The following is a 21714-nucleotide window of genomic DNA, read 5'->3' as shown; positions in this document are numbered from 1 at the left end:
GAGAGAGGGCAAGAACACAGTTGTTAAGTGAAGCCAGTGGTAGACGGAAGAAACAGAACTGTACCAACAAGCTTTTTGCAAACTGGGGGAGCTCCGCCATTTGGGTCCGTGGTGTCCATACCAAGGTCTCTCAGGGTCAGACCTTCTGAAGGAGGGAGAGCTAAGGGGAGGGTTCCATCGGCACCCTGCAGCTACCCTGCCAGCTGGCCCTACCTGGGATGTGGTCCCGAGAGGCTAACAGATTCTCTGAAGGACAGACAACACACCTGGCAGTGAAACTCCAGTGCTGGCAACTGTGTTGGGTTAAAACAGACACTGATCTCTGAGGACAGTGCTTGGGACTGTGTGGAGAATATGCAAAGAGCCAGGTTTTCACTCCAGCAACGTGTGTGGACCTGTGTGTCAGGCTCGTGATTCTTACCAAAACGGCCTGGATTTCAAGCAGATAATTTCTGGAGACTGCCCCCTCTGAAACTCCTCTGGAAGGCTGTGTAATGCATTCTGAATTCCACAGCTGACTTCTTGCTTCGGGTTCTTGGACAGAAAGGAGGATTCACTTATCAACTACAGCAGTGTGGGAAAATCCCTACTTGTGAAAAGAGGTGAATAAAAAGCACAAGGCACTTCCCAGATCCAAGCTCTACTTACCTGACGGAGCTAAGAGTAGAGATTCAATAAACAAAATTCTTTCCTGAAGAAGAGACTCAGGAAGCTGCTTGAAACCAGGAAGATTGACTAGCAGCCTCCACCGTTGCTGTTGCATGTCGGGGGCGGAGGGCGGGGGGCAAACAGCTCAAACCCGGGATATTTTTGCACAACCCTTGCTCCCACTGTCCCTTAAGGCATAATCTCAAGGCACCAGAATTGCCCACTAAATTACCTTTTGGCGTCCACTTTAAACTTTCCTCCATATCCTATGCCTTACTCTCAAAAGAATTTAAAATAAAAAATCAAATAATACACATGCTGGACAAATCTTTTAAAAATGAGGTGATGTTTATAACTCCAGGAGATCATAAAACGTGTATGTTTAGGTATCATTATGAATTAAAAGTTGCCAAATTGATATGGGGCAAAGAAAGGTCTCAGGCTTTTTTTTTTTCTTTCTTTTTTTTAAAGTAAGGGTTGAAGCTTGGTTCGCAAAGCCTTTAGCGTGGAATCAAGTGCTTAGAGTCGCCACAAACATACCTAAAGCATGCAGGCCTGACTTCAGGGAAGCAGAACAGGCCAACGTGGTCAGGCCTAAGAAATGACCCGAATCTCACCACGCGCCTTCTCCAGCCGTTTTGCGATCTGAGGCACTCTACTGCAGAGATCATGCTTTTACGTGGCTTGGGGGCTGGGACACAGGGTGATGCGCCTGCATCTCAGACCTGCCGCCTGCCAAGCCGATCAGCACATTCAAGCTCCGGGACAGTCACCTCACCAAGTGCTCCAGCGTGTCATGCCACTGCTCCAAAGACGAGCGGCAATTATCAGATAGAGTCAAATCATTCGTGGTTAGTTCTTTAGAATACACCTTTTTGCTTTTGGTCATTTTCTAGAAAACGCAGAAGAAAAAAGTCTTAGGCTCTTGGGGTATCTGAAGTGTTGCAGGAAGCAGCTGAGTCTCCCATGGAGCCGCTTCACTTGTTCCTCCTCTGTCTCTGTGCTGCCATCTAGAGAGAAAAGAAGAACGTCTGTGTCCTGGTGCTGAGGAACGACATTCACCTGGAGTGCCAGGCACCGTCTGCAGTTCTAGAACAGGGAAGCAAGACTGGCTGGTTTACTCCTGAGAATTAGCAGCTGTTCTTTCTGCTTCTAAGAGAAGACAGCGAGTGAAGGAGGGGTTTCAGTGTTGCCAGCCTTGGTGATGTCTCTAGGCCTAGATATCAGGCTGCTGGAGAGGCAGCAGGCTAAGAAGGATGTGTTTCTGCCAATGATCAAAGGAAATAAGATGCAAAATAATGTTGGGGGTGCCTGAACTTTTGTAATACACACTATTATTTTAAAGAAAAATGAAAATAAAAGAAGCCTATGAAAACAAGGTTCTAAGGTGAATAATTCTTAACCATGTTTCGTCCTTTTTTTTTTTAGGCAGCTTCTTTTAAAAAAAAAAAAGGGTAGGAAACTTTATGTAAACTCTAATTTATAGACTAATTGGTTGAAGCAGTAGCCCCTAATATCCTTCTGAAGAATATAACTGAACAAGCTTAATTACTATACATGTGTTTCTTATTGAGTATAATGTCAAAAATAATTTCTTCTGGAGCTACAAGTTATAAAAAAGGTGTTGTTAATGGAAATCGGATTGCTGTGCCACAATGTGGATAAGAGGTGAAGATGAGGCCTTCCCTGACCAATTTAAAATTGCAAGCCATTCCTTCAGAGCCTCCCCAGAACTCTGTTCCCATCCTGCTTATCTTTTCCCATAAGCCCCTAGCACTATCTGACAGACCAGCCGTCTACGCACCCTAGAAGGGAAACCCTGTGAGGGCAGGCTTTCTTTTTTTTTTTTTTTACACACTTGTTCATTCTTCTTCTTCTTCTTTTTTTTTTTATTGTGCTTTAAGTGAAAGTTTACAATTCATGTCAGTTTCTCATACAAAAACTTATACACACATGGTTATGTGACCCTACTTGCTCTCCCTATAATGTGACAGCACACTTCTTCTCTCCACCTTGTATTTCCCATGTCCATTCAACCAGCTCCTGTCCCCCTCTGCCTTCTCATCTCGCCTCTGGACAGGAGGTGCCCACTTAGTCTCATGCATCAACTTGAGCTAAGAAGCACACCCCTCACCAGTATCATTTCATGTCTTATAGTCCAGTCTAATCTTTGTCTGAAGAGTTGGCTTTGGGAATGGCTTTAGTTTGGGGCTAACTGAGAGTCCGGGGCCATGTCCCCTGGGGTCCCTCCACTCTTTTTACTAGAATTTGAGTTCTGCATCCTACTTTTCTCCTGCTCCATCAGGTACTCTCTCTTGTGTTCCCTGTCAGGGTAGTCACTGGTGGTAGCTTGGCACCATCAAGTTCTTCTGGTCTTAGGCTGATGGAGTCTCTGGTTTATGTGGCCCTTTCTGCCTCTTGGGTTCATGTTTTCCTTGTGTCTTTAGTGTTCTTCATCCTCCTTTGCACCAGGTGGGTTGGGACCAATTGATGCATCTTGGCAACTTGCTAGCTTTTAAGACCCCAGACGCCACTCACCGAACTGGGATGCAGAACGTTTTCTTAATACACTTTGTTATGCCAGTTGATCTAGATGTCCCCTGAAACCATGGTCCCCAGACCCTAGCCCCTGCTACTCTGTCCCTTCAAGTTTTTGGTTGCATCCAGGAAATTTCTTAGCTTTTGGTTTAGTCCAATTGTGCTGACTTCTCCTGTATTATGTGTTGTCCTTCCCTTCACCTAAAATAATTCTTGTCTGCTATCTAGTTAGTAAATACCCGTCTCCCTCCCTCCCCAACCTCATAACCATCAAAGAATGTTTTCTTCTGTGTTTATACCTTTTCTTGAGTTCTTATAATAGTGGTCTCATACAATATTTGTCCTTTTGTGACTAATTTCACTCAGCATAATGCCCTCCAGATTCATCCATGCTATGAGATGTTTCACGGATTCATCGTTGTTATCATTGCGTAGTATTCTATTATGTGAATATACCATAATTGGTTTATCCATTCATCCACTGATGGGCACCTAGGTTGTTTCCATCTTTTTGCTATTGTGAACAAGGCTGCAATGAACATGGGCATGCATATATCTATTCATGTGACAGCTCTTATTTCTCTAATATATTTTCCAAGGAGTGGGATTGCTGGATCCTATGGTAGTTCTATTTCTAGCTTTTGGAGGAAGCGCCCTATTGATTTCCAAAGTGGTTGTACCATTTTACATTCCCACCAGTGTATAAGTGTTCCAGTCCTTCCACAACCTCTCCAGCATTTACTATTGTGTGTTTTTTGGATTAATGCTAGCCTTATTGGGGTAAAATGGTATCTCATTGTAGTTTTGATTTGCATTTCTCTAATGGCTAATGATCGTGAGCATTTCCTTATGTATCTGTTAGCTGTCTGAATGTCTTCTTTGGTGAAGTGTGAGGGCAGGCGTTTTTGTCTGTCATATTTACAGCTGCTGGGTTTCCAGTACTTCAAAAGATGTGGCAGTCTGCTTCCATAAAGAAGCTTTGGAAACCCTATACGGTCGCTATGTGTCGGAGTCAGCAGCAGTAGGTTTGGTTTTTGGTTTAGAGCAATGTTTAGGAGTCCCTGGGTAGCTATGGAGTCAGAATTGACTTGACGGCAACGAGTGTAGTTTGTTTTTTTCTGGGTAGCACATACGGTTAAGTGCTCAACTACTAGCCAAAAGTTGGCACTTTGAACCCACCCAGAGGTGCCTTGGAAGACAGGCCTGGTCATCTGCTTCCAAAATGTCACAGATGGCAACTAATAATAAACAACACAATAATGCTTGGTACACAGCGGGTGTTCAGTATACGTTAGTAAATGAATCCATGAATCTAAATTTATTCCTTGACTATTTATTTTGCAAGAACTAATGACTAGATTTAATTTTACACAGATTCTGATTAAAACACATGTGTAAGGTTTTTTTTTTAAGACTGTAAAGAGGGCAGATCTAATCTGGTGCTTTTCTGCCTCTCAAATAGGCGTGATTGTTGTGAGGCCACCAAAAAAACACATTTATTAATGGAAGTACAGTAAATGTTAAAACGCTCACAGCTAAATTAAAGATTTGACATATAAATGTACCAGATAAGTAGAAGCTTTACTTAAATTTTGGATTACCACTGCTGAGGAGAAATTGACCTGCATAATTCATTTATGAATATAGCAAGAGAAAGAAGCAGAATACAGTCTGATTTTTCTTTTCTTAAAATAAAACACACAATTAGACCAAAAGCTACAAAGCCAGTGGTATGACTAATGTCCTTGGGTAAGCAGAAAGGAAAGAGGCCTGGGCTTGAGGGTGGAAGAGTGGGTGTTATGGATTGAATTGTGTCTGGCCCCAAATATGTGTTGAAGTCCTAATCCCTATACCTGTAAATATGACAGTTTAATAAGGGGTTTCTTTTTGTTTGTAAATGAGGTCATACCAGAATACTGTGGGTCCTAAACCTAATCACTTCTAGCAGGCGTCTTATACAAAGAGCAGAGCAGACACAGAAACACAGGCACAAGGGACAGGAAGGAACAACAAGGAACCAATGAGGAAGGACCTTCCTTTAGAGCCAATGCCCTATTTGGACTTCTAGCCTCCAAAACGGTGAGACAATAAATTCCTGTTCTTTAAAGCCACCCACTTGTGGTATGTTTTGTTACAGCAGTGCTAGGCAAATAAGATGGTGGGTGTCCGGCTTCTGCCACTTACTCTCTGTAAAACAGGTATACTACCCCCTTTCTGGTCCACCTCAGAGGGGTGTTGTAAAGACTACTTTAAATGCTAAATACATAACTGCTGTGAAAACTTTAGAGTACTATTAAATATAAGGTATCATGATAAAAAAAAAATTCTTTTTTTTTATCATGATTGACAATGTAGGAGGAAAACTTCGTCACTCTGATTGTGCTAAGCATATATATCAAATCATTTCTTCTGATTATCCAGATCCAGTCAAACCTGTGGGCATCTTCCAAGCACACTAAGGAAACACTCATTATACTCTTCCTGGACCTGGAGCTGTTTGTCTTCCAGGAAGAGTTTTGACCACATAACATAGCTAACCCTAGACATTAACAAATTTTGGATTAGTCCTGGAGAAAAGAGTGTTTGGAAAAAAATATGTGAGACAGCATGGCCAATCAAGCTGGGTCAACTTTAAGAATATAGAGAAAGTAAATTCCTAAGATACGTGAAGAGGCTGTCTATCCCACCTGGTGGAGAGGTGACTTCCTAGGATGTAACAGAAGTCAAAGGCAGGGCCTCTGGGGAGAGGGAATTTGTGTGGTGGAATGAGTCTGGAGTCAGGGGTCTTGAGTTCAAGTCCAGATTCAGTCACTTATTAGCTGTATGACCATGGGCCAATAATCTGACCTTACCTTCTTCATCTTTAAAATGGGGGAGATAATACCACTCGTGCCTTATGGTTTCTGGAAGGATTAAATGAATATATCCACATGAAAAGAGCTTGAAGAAATTGCAAAGCATTTTATCAGTCTTTGTGATTACTTTGCAATAATTGTGCTTCGTGTTTCCTTCATTGAAAAATTGTATTTTTGGAAAACCAAGAAAAGAAAAATAATATCAATGAGATAATCCATCTTAGGAGTTAGAAGAGTGCCTGATGAATGCTATCTCTAAAAGCATTCTCCTCATGGGCATAAATGAGATGGGGCTCTCCAACCGTCAGTAACTGTAGGAAAGGGCATAAAACAATTTAACCATCTAGTCTGTTCCTGGGGTTGGGTTAGTCTCGTATCACGGAGGAGGCAGCTGTGGGCCAGCAGTGCTGGTGATTTGTCAGTGGATCACAGAATTAAGGCAGGGCTGGGACTCCACCAGGCATAATCAAGGTACTTTAAATTAACTGGTCTTTTTAATATGATCCCACTTGTATGAAATACTGCATTTTTACACAAGTAACATGCACCTTCTATGTTTGTTTGCCAACCATGCCCTCCCCCTGCAAGGTATTTTTGTAAGCGGCTCTATGCCAATTCTTTTTCACATGTTGCTGTAAAAAAAAAAAAACTAGCATAGTGCACATGCAAAAATACCTTGTAGGGGGCGTGGTTGGCAAACAAATGTAGAAAGTGCGTGTAATTGGTGTAAAATACAGTACCTAGAATAGACAAGTGTGTAGAGACCCCACACGTCTGTCAATTTGTCATACAATGGGGGCTTGTGTATTGTTGTGATGCTGCAAGCTATGTCACTGGTATGCAAATATCAGCAGGGTCACCCATGATGGACAGTTTCAGCAGAGCTTCCAGACTAAGGTGGACCAGGAGGAAGGACCAGTGAAATCTTTATGAATAGCAGCAGAACACTGATATTGTGCTCAAAGATGAGTCTCTCAGGTTGGAAGGCACTCAAAATATGACTGGGGAAGAGCTGCCTCCTCAAAATAGTCAACCCTAATGACATGGATGGAGTCAAGCTTTCAGGTCCTTCGTTTGCTGATGTGGCACAACTCAAGATGAGAAGAAACAGCTGCAAACATCCATTAATAATAGGAGTGTGGAATGTATGAAGTATGAATCCAGGAAAATTGGAAGTCATCAAAAATTAAATAGAATGCATAAAGATCGATATTGTAGGCATTAAGTGAGCTGAAATGGACTGGTACTGGCCATTTTGAATTAGACAATCATATGGTCTGCTATGCTGGGAATGACAAATTGAAGAGGAATGGCGTTCCATTCATCATCAAAAAGAACATTTCAAGATCTACCCTGAAGTACAGTGACGGATAATATCTATATGCCTACAAGGAAGACCAGTTAATATGACTATTACTCAAATTTACGCACCAACCACTAAGGCCAAATATGAAGAAACTGAAGATTTTTACCAATTTCTGCAGCCTGAAATTGATTAAATATGCAATCAAGATGCATTGATAATTACTGGTGATTGGAACTCGTAAGTTGGAAATGAAGAAGTATCAGTAGTTGGAAAATATGGCCTTGGTGATAGAAATGCCAGAGATAGAATTTTGCAAGACCAGTGACTTCTTCATTGCAAATACCTTTTTTCAACAACATAAACAGCAACTATACACACGGACCTCACCTGATGGAATACGCAGGAATCAAATCGACTACATCTATGGAAAGAGAACACGGAAAATCTCAACATCATCAGTGAGAACAAAGCCAGGGGCTGCATTCAGAACAGACAATCAATTGCTCATATCCAAGTTCAGGTTGAAGCTGAGGAAAATTAGAACAAGTTCATGAGACCCAAAGTACAACCTTGAGTTTATCCCACCTGAACCTAGAGACCATCTCAAGAATAGATTTGACGCGTTGAACATTAATCACCAAAGACCAGATGAGTTGTGGGATGACATCATACATGAAGATAGCAAGAGGTCATTAAAAAGACAAGAAAGAAAGAAAAGACCAAAATGGATGTCAGAAGAAAACTTCTGAAACTTGCTCTTGAATGTCGAGTAGCTAAGGCGAATGGAAGAAATGAGCTCAACAGATTTCAAAAGGTGGTTCGAAAAGACGAAGTGAAGTATTATAATGACATGTGCAAAGACCTGGAATTAGAAAACCAAAAGGGAAACGCACACTCGTCATTTCTCAAGCTGAAAGAACTGAAGAAAAAATTCAAGCCTTAAGTTGCAATATTGAATGATTCCGTGGGTAAAAAATTGAAAGACACAGTAAGCATCAAAAGAAGATGGAAGGAATACACAGAGTCACCCTACTAAAAAGAATTGGTTGATGTTAAATCATTTGAGGAGGTAGCATATGATCAAGAACCAATGGTACTGAAGGAAGAAGTACAAGCTGCACTGAAGACATTGGTGAAAAACAAGCCTCTAGGAATTGATGGAATACCAATTGAGATGTTTCAACAAACAGATGCAGCACTGGAAGCATTCACTGGTCTGTGCAAGAAATTTAGAAGATAGCTACCTGGCCAACCGACTGGAAGAGGTCCATGTTTATGCCAATTCCAAAGAAAAGGTGATTCAATAGAATATAGAAATTATCAAACAATATCATTAGTATCACACACAAGTAAAATTTTGCTGAAGATCATTCAAAAGCGGTCGAAGCAGTACATCAACAGGGAACTGCCAGAAACTCAAGCAGGATTCAGAAGAGGATGTGGAATGAGGGATATCATTGCTGTCAGATCCAGGCTGAAAGCAGGGAATACCAGAAGGATGTTTACCTGTGTTTTATTGACTATGCAAAGACATTCGACTGTATGGATCATAACAAATTATGGATAACATTGTGAAGAATGAGAATTCCAGAACACTTAATTGTGCTCATGAGGAACCTGTACATAGACCAAAAGGCAGTTGGTCATTCAAACAGAACAAGGGGATACTGCGTGTTTTTAAGTCAGGAAAGGTGTGTGATAGGGTATTATCCTTCCCCGTACTTATTCAATCTGTACGCTGAGTAAATAATCCAAGAAGCTGGACTATATGAAGAAGAACGGGGCATCAGGATTGGAGGAAGACTCATTAACAGCCTGCGATTTGTAGATGACACAGCCTTGCCTGCTGAAAGTGAAGAGGACTCGAAGCACTTACTGATGAAGATCAAAGGCTACAACTTTCAATATGGATTACATCTCAACATTAAAGAAAACAAAAATCCTCACAACTGGACCAGTAAGAAACATCATGATAACAGAGAAAAGATTGAAGTTGTCAAGGATTTCATTTTACTTGGATACACAACCAACGCCCATGGAAGCAGTAGTCGAGAAATCAAACAACACATTGCATTGGGCAAATCTGCTGCAAAAGGCCTCTTTAAAGTGTTAAAAAGCAAAGATGTCACTTTGAGGACTAAGATGTACCTGACCCAAGCCATGGTGTTTTCAATTGCCTCATATGCATGCCAAAGCTGAACAACGAGTAAGGAAGACTGAAGATTTGATGGCTTTGAATTATGGTGTTGGTGAAGAATATTGAATATACCACAGACTGCCAGAAGAATGAACAAATCTATTTTGGAAGAAGCACAGCCAGAACGCCCTTTAGAAACAGGGATGGCAAGACGTCTCACACACTTTGGACATGTTATCAGAAGGGACCCGTCCCTGGAGAAGGACATTATGCTTGGTAAAGTAGAGGGTCAGTGAAAAAGAGGAAGACCCTCAATGAGATGGACTGACACAGTGGCCGCAACAATGCGCTCAAGCATAAGAATGATTATGAGGATGGCCCAGGACTGGGCAGCATTGAGCTCTGTTGTATATGGTGTCGCTATGAGTCGGAACTGACTCGACGGCACCTAAGTACAACATAGGACCAAAGTTTATGAGTGGTTATGAGAAGCAGGTGGGAGGGAGGGGGAAATGAAGATGCAATGGTTAGGGGACACTGAGTTTCTGGTAAGGGTGTTGGAAAAATTCGGGAACGGTTAATGGTGATGGCTGAACGTGGTGAAAGTAGTGAATGTTACCGAACTGTACTTAAGGAGATTGTTAAAATGGCAAATATCTTGTTACCTATATACTTACCACAGTAAATTTTTAAAAATTATTTGGTCTTTTTAGTCCTAAAACAAGGTTGTCATTTGAAGTTACTTTTCATTTCATTTACATTTTTAAAAATGAAGATATGTTTATTGTTGTCACAAGTTTGCATACAATATAAACAGCACTGTACATTTAGTGGGGCCCTGGTGGCACAGTGGTTAAGAGTTATGACAGCTAATGAAAAGGTCAGCAGTTTGAATCTACCAGCCGCTCTCTGGAAACCCTGTGGAGCAGTTCTACCCTGTCCTGTAGGGTCGCTGTGAGTCGGAATTGATTTGATGGCTATGGATTTGTTTTTTTTCTTATGTTTATGTTTATATGTTTAGTAAGTAAATGGGTATGTTTTTGTTTTTCACTTCTAACTTCTAAATTGCTTTGTGTTTTGCTTAGGCCCCAAGTAAGAGAAGTATGATCCTGGGAATGGACAGCAGCACACTATGAAATAGACCCCAGCCAAGGAAAAGCAACCCACTGGACAGCTGCATTAAATCTTATGGACAAAAAGCTCTTTGGGAGTGCAGAGAAGCATAAACCTTGACAGGTGAAGAGGCCTGAGAGCTGACAGTATAAGATAAATCTGAACTGAAAATAAGTTAGATAGCACAATGGACATAAAAAAGGGAAAGAAAGGTGGTACCCTGGGATTAATTTCAGAAATATATGTGGGTTTGATGAAAAAATGGAGGCTTCTGTGTGTGCACACCCAAGTGGTTTTATAGTTTGCAGAAATTTTTTGATGCTTTTCCCACACTCATCACATCAATCAAAAAGATGTAATAAGAGAAGCAATGGGCCCCCCCAAAAAAAAAAATGGATTTGAGTAAGCTAAAATATCCCAATGTTTGCTATAATAAAGTCTAAAAAAGCTCTAGTTTGAAATTCTTTAAAAAATTTGAAAGGACAGAATATATGTGTGTATGCATGCATATGGGCATATATGTGTAGTACATGTATATGTTCATGTATGCTTATGTATGTATCTGTATATGTGTGTGCCTATGTATGTGTGTGTGTGTGTGTATGTATAAGGTCATATCAATTTGTTCCTAATATCATTCCCCAAAACAGCACTTGGCATGTGTAACGCCTTTCATTGTTTCATTTTTCAATTACTACTCACTTTGTAGTTAATGTTGCAAGTGAGGTTAGGATCTACATCTTGGAGTCAAAGGTAAAGTCAAACATGCAAGAAAACAAAACTGATGATCTCCCAAATTGCCATTTAATCTGTGGCTATGTCATGGTGAGAGCTCCTATTTAACACTCCTGGGAAGATAAGGAGTTTATAGAGACCATATGTATTTTCCAGCTTCAATCATTTAGGTCGTGGGCTTAATATAAATAATCTCTAAATGCCATTCAAAAGCAAACTTATTAACATTAGGACGGCCACACAGATGTAAACAATGTATTCTATCTTCAAGTCTTGTGACACAGATAAAATGTCTAGAGAAGTGCGGTCCACATGAACTGACACAAGAAAACTCACAGCCCTTTCATCCTGAAAAGCTAAAGATTGTGCTATTTCATTCACTGCCTACGTCACTGGCTTACAAGTTTAAGATCCATACAAGAAGTTTATGAATCTGTTCTTGGACTTCAAATACTAGAGCATCACTCTTAGAATGAAACTTGCAGTTCTAGTTGGAAACCATTGACCATTCAAAGGACCCAAATGTACTGCACAAGACATGTCTGAAGTGCCCAGTAAAGACTGATTGGCTAGTTGATTAGTTCCCTCATGCAACTACTATTTATTGAAGGCCTAATCTGTTGTGCTGCCCTGTGTTTGGTGCTGTGGATATAACCATGAACCAGCCAGACAAGGACCTATCAAGAAAGACAAGGCAGAATAATGGGATGAAGAGGGACTGAGTAGGAGTGAGATGGAGGCAGGTGAGGAAGGTCAGAGACTGCATCTCTGAAAAGGTGATTTTTGAGATTAGTGATGATGACAAGCTGGAACTAGCCATGTGAAGATCTGGAAGAAAAGGGTATAAAGATAAACCATCATAAAAAGGCACCAGTGTGAGAACAAGCTTGGCATATTGAAGGATAAAAAGGAAGGCCAGATAACACCTTTGGCACTTTAAAAGACCAAGATAGATCAAGATCTTGCCTGTGACCCTGGGAAAAATACTGTCAAGTCTCAACTGGCTAGATAATTCCAGCTGCCTATCATGTACTCAACATTTGTCAGTTGCAGACTCGGTGCCTAGCACTGTGCAAGACACAAACTTGAATAGCAGAGTTTTTGCTATTAAAGAGCTTACCTCCAATAGGGATGCTGTCTTAGTCATCTGGTGCTGCTATAACAGAAGTACCTCAAGTGAATGGCTTTAACAAAGAGAAGTTTATTCTCTCACAGTTGAGTAGGCTACAAGTCCAAATTCAGGGTGTCTGTACCAGGGGAAGGCTTTCTATCTCTGTCAGCTCTGGAGGAAGGTCCTTGTGATACAACAGTCTTCCCTTGGTCTGGGAGCATCTCAGCGCAGGAACCTCAGGTCCAAAGGATGTGCTCTGCTCCCAGGACTGCTATCTTGTTGGTATGAGGTCCCTCCTGGCTCTCTGCTCACCTCTTTCTTTTATACCTCAAAAGAGTGCCTCAAGACACAATCCAGTCCTGTAGGTTGAGTCCTGTCTCACGAACTGCCACCCATCCTCCCTCATTAACATCAAAGAGGCAGGATTTACAACATATAGGAAAACCACACAATACCAGGAATCATGGCCCAGCCTAATTGATGCACACATTTTTGGGGGGACATAATTCAGTCCAGGGCAGATGCTAATGCCAGTGTTTACACAGCCTCTCCTCTCATCCTCTGCCCTTTGGGGTGGGTGTCATTATCCTGGGTCCTATGGCACCCTGCCCAACAACTAGAGTTACTGCGGGGATTAGATGATTTTATGTAAAGTGCTTAGAGCAGGGCCAAACGCATAAGTGCTATACAGTGCTTGTTAGTATTATTAAATGATCACGTTCTTGAGAAGCAGCATGTTGGCATAGTTTCAAAGTATTTAATAGATACTTATGAAATATAAAGGGGAAAATAGTGGCTTTACAGTGAAGAAACCTCGCAGACAACACCTTAGCCACGTAATCAGAGTTAGCACCACTAGTAATAAGACATATTGACATCGTGTACTTTTGGTAGAATGCCCTAAGAAGGGACCAGCATCTTCTTTGTGGTATTCTTGCCAAGACACATAATCTCAACCTTATCATGTAAAAAATACCAAACAAGCCCTCGTTAAGGAGCAGTCTACAAAATAACTGACCAAAATTCTCAAAAGTGTCAAGGTCATTAAAGACCAGATAAAGACTGAGGGATTCTTACAGACGAGGGTAAAAAGGGTACCACGGCTAAATGCAATGCGGGTCCTGCACTGGGTATGGGGCAGAAAAGGGACATTGGTGAAGGGACAGGCGAAGCCGAGATAAGGTCATCGGTGGGTAAGAACACTGCAATTTTCTGTTCTGATACTTGGTTTATGGGTATGCAATATCACTATAGATGCACAGATCTTAACAGGATAATAAAAATATGATGAACAACTTATGCCAATAAATTCGATAACTTAGATGAAATAGACACATTTCTTGAAAGACAGAAATTATCAAAACTGGCACAAAAAGGAGAAAATCAGAATAGACCTATATCTAACACGCAAACTGAGTTGGCAGTTAAAAAACTTTCCAGGGAAGAAAGTTCTAGGACCAAGTGGCTTCACTGGTGAATTCTGTACAGCACATAAAGAAGAAATTATACCAACCTCACACAAACTCTTTCAGAAAATAGGTGACGAGAGAGTATTTCCAAACTCATTGCATAAGGCCCATTTTACCCTGATACCAAACCAAAGTCATTACAAGTAAAGAAAATTACAGATCAATAACCCTCATGAACAGAGATACAAAAATCTTGAACATCAGGAAATAAGACCTAATACTATATATGAAATGAATAATACAGTGACCAAGTACAGTTTAGCAAGACTGTAAGTTTAACATTAAAAAATCAATCATTCAAAGGACTTTATCAACAAAGGGAAGAGAAAACCTATAGATTGGGAGAAAATTTGGGGGACCTTAATATCCGATAGGGGTTTAATATCCAGAATATATAAAGAACTCCTACAACTTAACAACAAGAAGACAACCCAGTCCAAAAAATGGGCAAGGGCTTGAATAGACATTTCACCAAAGAGGATATATAAATGATTAAAAAACAAAACAACAACAAAAAACCAAACCCACTGCCGTCGAGTCGATTCCGACTCATGGCGACCCTACAGGACAGACTAGAACTGCCCCATAGAGTTTCCAAGGAGCACCTGGCGGATTCGAACTGCTGACCTTTTGGTTAGCAGCTGTAGCACTTAAACCGCTATGCCACCAGGGTTTTCCATAAATGATAACAAGCACATGAAAAGATGCTCAAAAGCATTAGCCACTAAAGAGATGCAAATCTACAATGAGATGTGACCTCACCCCCACTAGAATGGCTGTTATGGATTATATTTTGTCCCCGAACAATTTGTGTATCAATTTGGCTAGGCAATCATTTCCAGTGTAGTGTGATTGTCCACCATTTTGTCATCTGATGTGATTTTCCTGTGTGTTGCAAATCCTATCCCTATGATGTTGATGAGATGGGATTAGTGGCAGTTATGTTAATGAGGCAGGACTCGGTCTACAAGATTGGATTATGTCTTGAGCCATTCTCTTCTGAGATATAAAAGAGAGAAGTGAGCAAAGAGACATGGGGATCTCATACCACCAAGAAACTAGTGCCAGGAGCAGAGCATGTCCTTTGGACCCTAGGGTTCCTGTGCTGAGAAGTTTTTTGACCAGAAGATTGATGACAAGGACTTTCCCCCAGAGTGGACAGACAGAGAAAGCCTTCTCTCGGAGCTGGAACCATGACTTTAAGCTGCTAGCCTCCTAGACCATGAGAGAATAAATTTCTCTTTGTTAAAGCCATCTACTTGTGGTATTTCTATTATAGCAGCACTAGATGACTAAGACAATGGTTAAGATTTTAAAAAAAGAAAATAACAGGTGTTGACAAGGATGTGGAGAAGCTGGAACACTCATCCATTGCTGGTGGGAATGAAAAATGGTACAGCCACTGTGGAAAACACTTTGGCAGTTCTTCAAAAAGTTAAACATAGAACTACCATATGCCAACAATTCCACTGCTAGATATACCCCCCAAAACTGAAAGCAGGAACGCAAACAGAAACCTATACACCAATGTACATTTCAGCACTATACACAATAGGCAAATGGGGGAAACAACGGAAATGTCCATCAAGAGATGAATGAATATACATACATTGGAACATTGTTGTTGTTGTTAGGTGCTCCAACCCTATGCACAACAGAATGAAACACTGTTCAGTCCTGTGCCATCTTCACAATTGTTGCTATGCTTAAGCCCATTGTTGCAGCCAATGTGTCAATCCATCTCGTTCAGGGTATTCCTCTTTTTTGCTGACCCTCCTCTTTACCAAGCATGATGTCCTTTTCCAGGGACTAATCACTCCTGATAACATGTCCAAAGTATGTGAGATGTCTCATTATCCTTGCTTCTAAGGAGCATCCTGATTGTACTTCTTCCAAGACAGATTTGTTTTTTTTTTTTGGCAGTCCATGGTATATTCAATAGTTTTCACCAACATCACAATTCAAAGGCATCAATTCTTCTTTGGTTTTAATTATTCATTGTCCAGCTTTCCATGCACATGAGGCAACTGAAAACACCATGGCTTGGATCAGGAGCGCCTTAGTCCTCAAGGTGACATCTTTGCTTTTCAACACTTTAAATCTGTCTTTTACAGCTGATTTGCCCAATGCGATGCATCTTTTGATTTCTTGACTGCTGCTTCCATGGGTGTTGATCGTGGATCCAAGTAAAATGAAATCCTTGACAACCTCAATCTTTTCTCCGTTTATCATGATGTTGCTTATTGGTCCAGGTGTGAGGATTCTTGTTTTCTTTATGTTGAAGTGTAATCCATACTGTGGTCTTTGATCTTCATCAGTAAGTGCATCAAGTCCTCTTCACTTTCAGCAAGCAAGGTTGTGTCATCTGCATAACAAAAGTTGTTAACGAGTCTTCCTCCAATCCTGATGCCCCATTCTTCTTCATATAGTCCAGCTTCTTGGATTATTTGCTCAGCATACAGACCTAATAGGTATGGTGAAAGGACATAACCCTGACACACACCTTTCCTGACTTTAAACCATGCAGTATCCCCTTTTTCTTTTCAAAGGACTGCCTCTTGATCCATGTACAGATTCCTCATGAGCATGATTAAGTGTTCTGGAATCCCCATTCTCCACAATGTTATCCATAATTTGTTATGATCCACACAGTTGCATGCTTTAGCATAGTCAATAAAACACAGGTAAACATCTTTCTGGCATTTTCTGCTTTCAGCCAGGATCCATCTGACATCAGCAATGAAATCCCTGGTGCCACGTCCAATGTTTGGACATTGGAAAATTACTTAACCATAAAGAGAAATGAAGTCCTGATACATGCTACAACAAGGATGAGCCCTGAAAACATTATGCTGAGTCAAAGAAGTCAAGAGGACAAATACCATATGATCCCACTTATATGAAATAGGCAAATGTATACAGACCAAAGCTTAATAGTGGTTAGTAGGGGTGGGAGGGGAGGGGAAAGGGGGAGTTATTGCTTAGGGGCACGGAGTTTCTGTTAATGGTGGTGGAATAATTTTAAAAAGATAGCGGCAATTGTTGCACAACATTATGCATGTAAACAATGTCATTCAATTATATATGTAAAATTTTTGAATTGGCAAATGTTTTGTTATATATACTTTTACCACAATAAAGAGTATAGGATAATAGTCTATATTAGCAACTTAAAAATTAATCATTATAACTCACCAGTTAAAAGACATTCCATTATTAAAGGAAAACTATATGATCATCTCAATAGATGGAGAAAAAGTATTTGACAAAATATAATACTCATTCATGATAAAAATTCCCAGTGAATCGGAAATAGAACTTCTTCAACTTGACAAAAAGACCACACACAGGTGTGTGTGTGTGTGTTTCTATATATGTCCAAAACCAAAAACCAAACCCATTGCCATTGAGCCGATTCCGATATATATATATATATATATAATGGATAGATTTAGATATTTTGATAGAGGATTATATCGTGTGTATATTTGGTTTGGGGTTTTTTATGTACATATATGCAAGCACACACACATACATTTCCTAGCTGTGGCCACTAAGTGGGCCTATAAGCAGACAATGACACACCAATAGAAATGAGCACACTTTGTGGCTACATCTTGGTTTCTAAATACCATTTTCCACTAAAAGGAACTGGGGTCCTTGGAGAAAAACCTGATTCCAGGGCTTGGGCAGGAGAAGTACAGGAAGAACCTGGGACATCATATCACAGGAAAAGTAAGAAAGTCATTCTAAAGGAAAGGATAAAAGTTGTGAACAAGTATTTACATATAATCTGATTCTTCACAACATTATGTATAACAGTGACCATCTGGAAATAATCTAAATATCCAAAATAGGATCATGATTATTAAATAATCAAATACATAAATAATGGAAAATTATACTGTCTTTGGAGTCATGCAAATGGTTAACACACTTGGTTGCTTACCAAAAGGCTGGAGGCCTGGTGAGCTACTTCCGAAAAATCAGCCATTGAAAACTATATGGAGCACAATTCTACTCTGACACACACAGGGTTGCCATGAGTCAGAATCAACTTGATGGCAACTGCTCTACTGCTATACTGTCTTTAAAAAAGATATTTATGCAGAAAACTTAATAGCCTGCTGTTACCCGGTGAAAAGCTTATGAATAGCAGTGGAACATTGTCTGATATTGTGCCGGAAGATGAGTCCCTCAGGTTGGAAGGCACTCAAAATATGACTGGGGAAGAGCTGTCTCCTAAAAGCAGAGTCAACCCTAACGGCGTGGATGGAGTCAAGCTTTCAGGATCTCCATTTGTTGATGTGGCACAACTCAAAATGAGAAGAAACAGCTGCAAACACCCATTAATAATTGGAACATGGAATGTACGAAGTATGAATCTAGGAAAATTGGAAGTCATCAAAAATGAAATGGAATGAATAAAGATAGATATGCTAGGCATTAATGAGCTGAAATGGGCTGCTACTGGCCATTCTGAAACAGACAATCATATGGTCTACTACGCTGGGAATGACAAATTGAAGAGGAATGGCATTGTGTTCATCATCAAAAAGAATATTTCAAGGTCTACCTCAAAGTACAAGACACTCAGTTAAGGATATCCATACACCTACATGGAAGACCAGTTAATATGACTATTTATTCAAATTTACACACTAACCACTAAGGCCGAAGATGAGGAAATTGAAGATTTTTTACCAACTTCTGCAGTCTGAAATTGATTAAACATGCAACCAAGATGCATTGATACTTACTGGTGATTGGGGTACAAAAGTTGGAAATAAAGGATCTGCAGTTGGAAAATATGGCCTTGGTGATAGAAACAATGCCAGGGACTGTATGATAGAATTTTGCAAGACCAATGACTTATTCATTGCAAATATCTCTTTTCAACAACATAGATGGCTACTATACACATGGAGATCACTGGATGGAAAACACTGGAATCATATTGACTATATCTGTGGAAAGAGACGATGGAAAAGCTCAATATTATCAGTCAGAACAAGGACAGGGGCCGACTGCAGAACAGACCATCAACTGCTCATACGCAAGTTTAAGTTGAAGCTGTAGAAAATTAGAACAAGTCCACGAGAACCAAAATACAACCCTGAGTATATCCCACTTGAATTAGGAGACTACCTCAAGAATAGATTTGATACACTGAACACTAATGAGCGAAGACCAGACAAGTTGTGGCATGACATCAAGGATAGCATACATTAAAAAAGCAAAAGGTCGTTGAAAAGACAGGAAAGAAAGAAGAAAAGACCAAATTGGATGTCAGGAGAGACTCTGAAACTTGCTCTTGAACGTCAAGTAGCTAAAGCGAATGGGAGAAATGATGAAGTAAAAGAGCTGAACAGAAGATTTCAAAAGGCAACTTGAGAAGAGAAAGTAAAATATTACAATGAAATGTGCGAAGACCTGGAGTTAGAAAACCAAAAGGGAAGAACACACATGGTATTCTCAAGCTGAAAGAATTGAAGAAAAAATTCAAGCCTTGAGTTGAAATTTTGAAGGATTGTATGGGTAAAATATTGAAAGATGCAGGAATCGTCAAAAGAAGATGGACGGAATACACAGTCACTGTACCAAAAAGCAGTAGTTGACATTCAACCATTTCAGGAGGTCGCTTTTGATCAAACTGATGGTATTGAAGGAAGATGCTCAAGCTGCACTGAAGACGTTGGTGAAAAACAAGGCTTCAGGAATTGACAGAATACCAGTTGAGATGTTTCAACAAATGGATGCAGTGTTGGAGGTGCTCACTCATCTACACCAAGAAATTTTAAACAGCCACCCAGCCAACTAACTGGAAGAGATCCATATTTGTGCCCATTGCTAAGAAAGGTGATCCAACAGAATGTGGAAACTATTGAACAATATCATTAATATCACACACAAGTAACATTTTGCTAAGTATCGTTAAAAAATGGTTGCAGCAGTATATCCCCAGGGCACTGCCAGAAATTCAAGCTGGATTCAGAAGAGGATGTGGAACCAGGGATTTCACTGCTGATGTCCGATGGATCTTGGCTGAAAGCACAGAATACCAGAAAGCTATTTCCCTGTGTCTTATTAGCTATGCAAAGGCATTCAACTGTGTGGATCACAACAAATTATAGATAACATTGTGAAGAATCAGAATTCTAGAACATTTCATTATGCTCATGCAGAACCTGTACAAAGACCAAGAGGCAGTAGTCACTCAAACAGAATGAGGGGACAGTGCATGGTTTAAAATCAGGAAAGGTGTGTCAGGGTTGTATCCTTTCACTGTACTTATTCAATCCCTGTGCTGAGCAAATAATCCGAGTACCTGGACTATATATGAAGAAGGACAAGGCATCAGGATTGGAGGAAGACTCATTATTAACAACCTGCAATATGCAGATGACACAACATTTCTTGCTGAAAGTGAAGAGGACTTGAAGCACTTACTGATGAAGATCAAAGACGGCAGCCTCCAATATGGATTATACCTCAACATAGAACAAAAATCCTCAAGACTGGACCAATAAGCAATATCATGAAAAATGGAGGAAATATAGAAGTTGTCAAGAATTTTATTTTACTTGGATCCACAATCAACACCCACGGAAGAAGCAGTCAAGAAATCAAATGATGTATTGCATTGGGCAAATCTGCTACAAAAGATCTCTTTCAAGTGTTGAAAAGCAAAGATGTTACTTTGACGACTGAGGTGCACCTGACCCAAGCCGTGGTATTCTCAATCATCTCACATGCACGTGAAAGCTGGATAATGAATCCGGAAGACGAAAGCATAACCGATGCCTTTGAATTATCGTGTTGGTGAAGAATATTGAATATGCCACGGACTGCCGGAAGGAGGGAGAAGTCTGTCTTGGAAGACATACGGCCAGAGCGCTCTTTAGAAGTGAGGATGGTGCAACTTCATGTCACATACTTTGGACACGTTATCAGGAGGGACCAGTCTCCGGAGGGTGACACCACGCTTGGTACAGGGCCAGCGAAAAAGAGGAAGGCCCTCCATGAGACGGATCGAGACAGTGGTTGCAACAATGGGCTCAAACATACCAACAATTTTGAGGATGGTGCCGGAATGGGCAGTGTTTCATTCTGTTGTACACAGGGTTGTTCGGAGTTGGAACTGACTTGATGGCAACTGACAACAACAACGGCATATCAATAACTTCTTTTAGAATGAAGTAGTAATTAAAGGAAGGAGTGATATATGAGAATTACAAGAAAAATTACTAAGGTTTCTTTATGTTCTGGCATGGGAGGAGATCCATAGGGGGTGACACAATGAGTTACCATACTGGGTGATGTTAACCCAAAGATGTCACTGGTAGAGGGCCAGTGAGGGCAAGGGAGACCCTTAGTGAGATAAATTTGTACAATAGCCACAATGATGGACTTGAACATGCTGGAAAATGTGAGCATGATGCAAGACCAGGCAATATCTCATCCTGTTGTGCATAAGGTCGCCATGAGTTGTAATCAACTTGATTACAGTAATCCATCCATCCATCCATCCATCCATCCATCCATCCATCCATCCATCCATCCATCCATCCATCCATCCATCCATCCATCCATCCATCCCCCTACCCACCCACCTACCTATCATCTATATTTTCTACAATGAACATATATTCATAAAAACTGAAAAATACCATTAAACAAAGATTTACTAAAATCCAAAGCTTTTTGAAAAGTAGTAGCTTACCTGATGACTTTGCTATACCATTTCTCTCAGTAGATTGAAAACAGTATTGCTATAGCTATTGTGTGGCAAAGTTGTATGA

General features: G+C 40.4%; 1 protein-coding gene across 1 annotated transcript in view; it reads right to left on the bottom strand.

The window, feature by feature from the left end:
- Positions 1 to 676: 676 nt before the first annotated feature.
- Positions 677 to 21714, bottom strand: part of RNASEH2B (ribonuclease H2 subunit B) — a 141231-nt gene continuing 120193 nt past the window's right edge. Inside the window, exon 11 of the mRNA XM_064270176.1 lies at positions 677 to 1658. Within this exon, the coding sequence (XP_064126246.1) occupies positions 1626 to 1658 (33 nt within the window). The 3' untranslated portion in view covers positions 677 to 1625. The remainder of the gene's footprint in view (positions 1659 to 21714) is intronic.

This window comes from Loxodonta africana, chromosome 17 (assembly GCF_030014295.1).
Source record: "Loxodonta africana isolate mLoxAfr1 chromosome 17, mLoxAfr1.hap2, whole genome shotgun sequence".
Lineage (NCBI taxonomy): Eukaryota > Metazoa > Chordata > Mammalia > Proboscidea > Elephantidae > Loxodonta > Loxodonta africana.
Note: the sequence above shows the minus strand (reverse complement) of the source record. Positions and strands in the feature narration are given on the sequence as shown.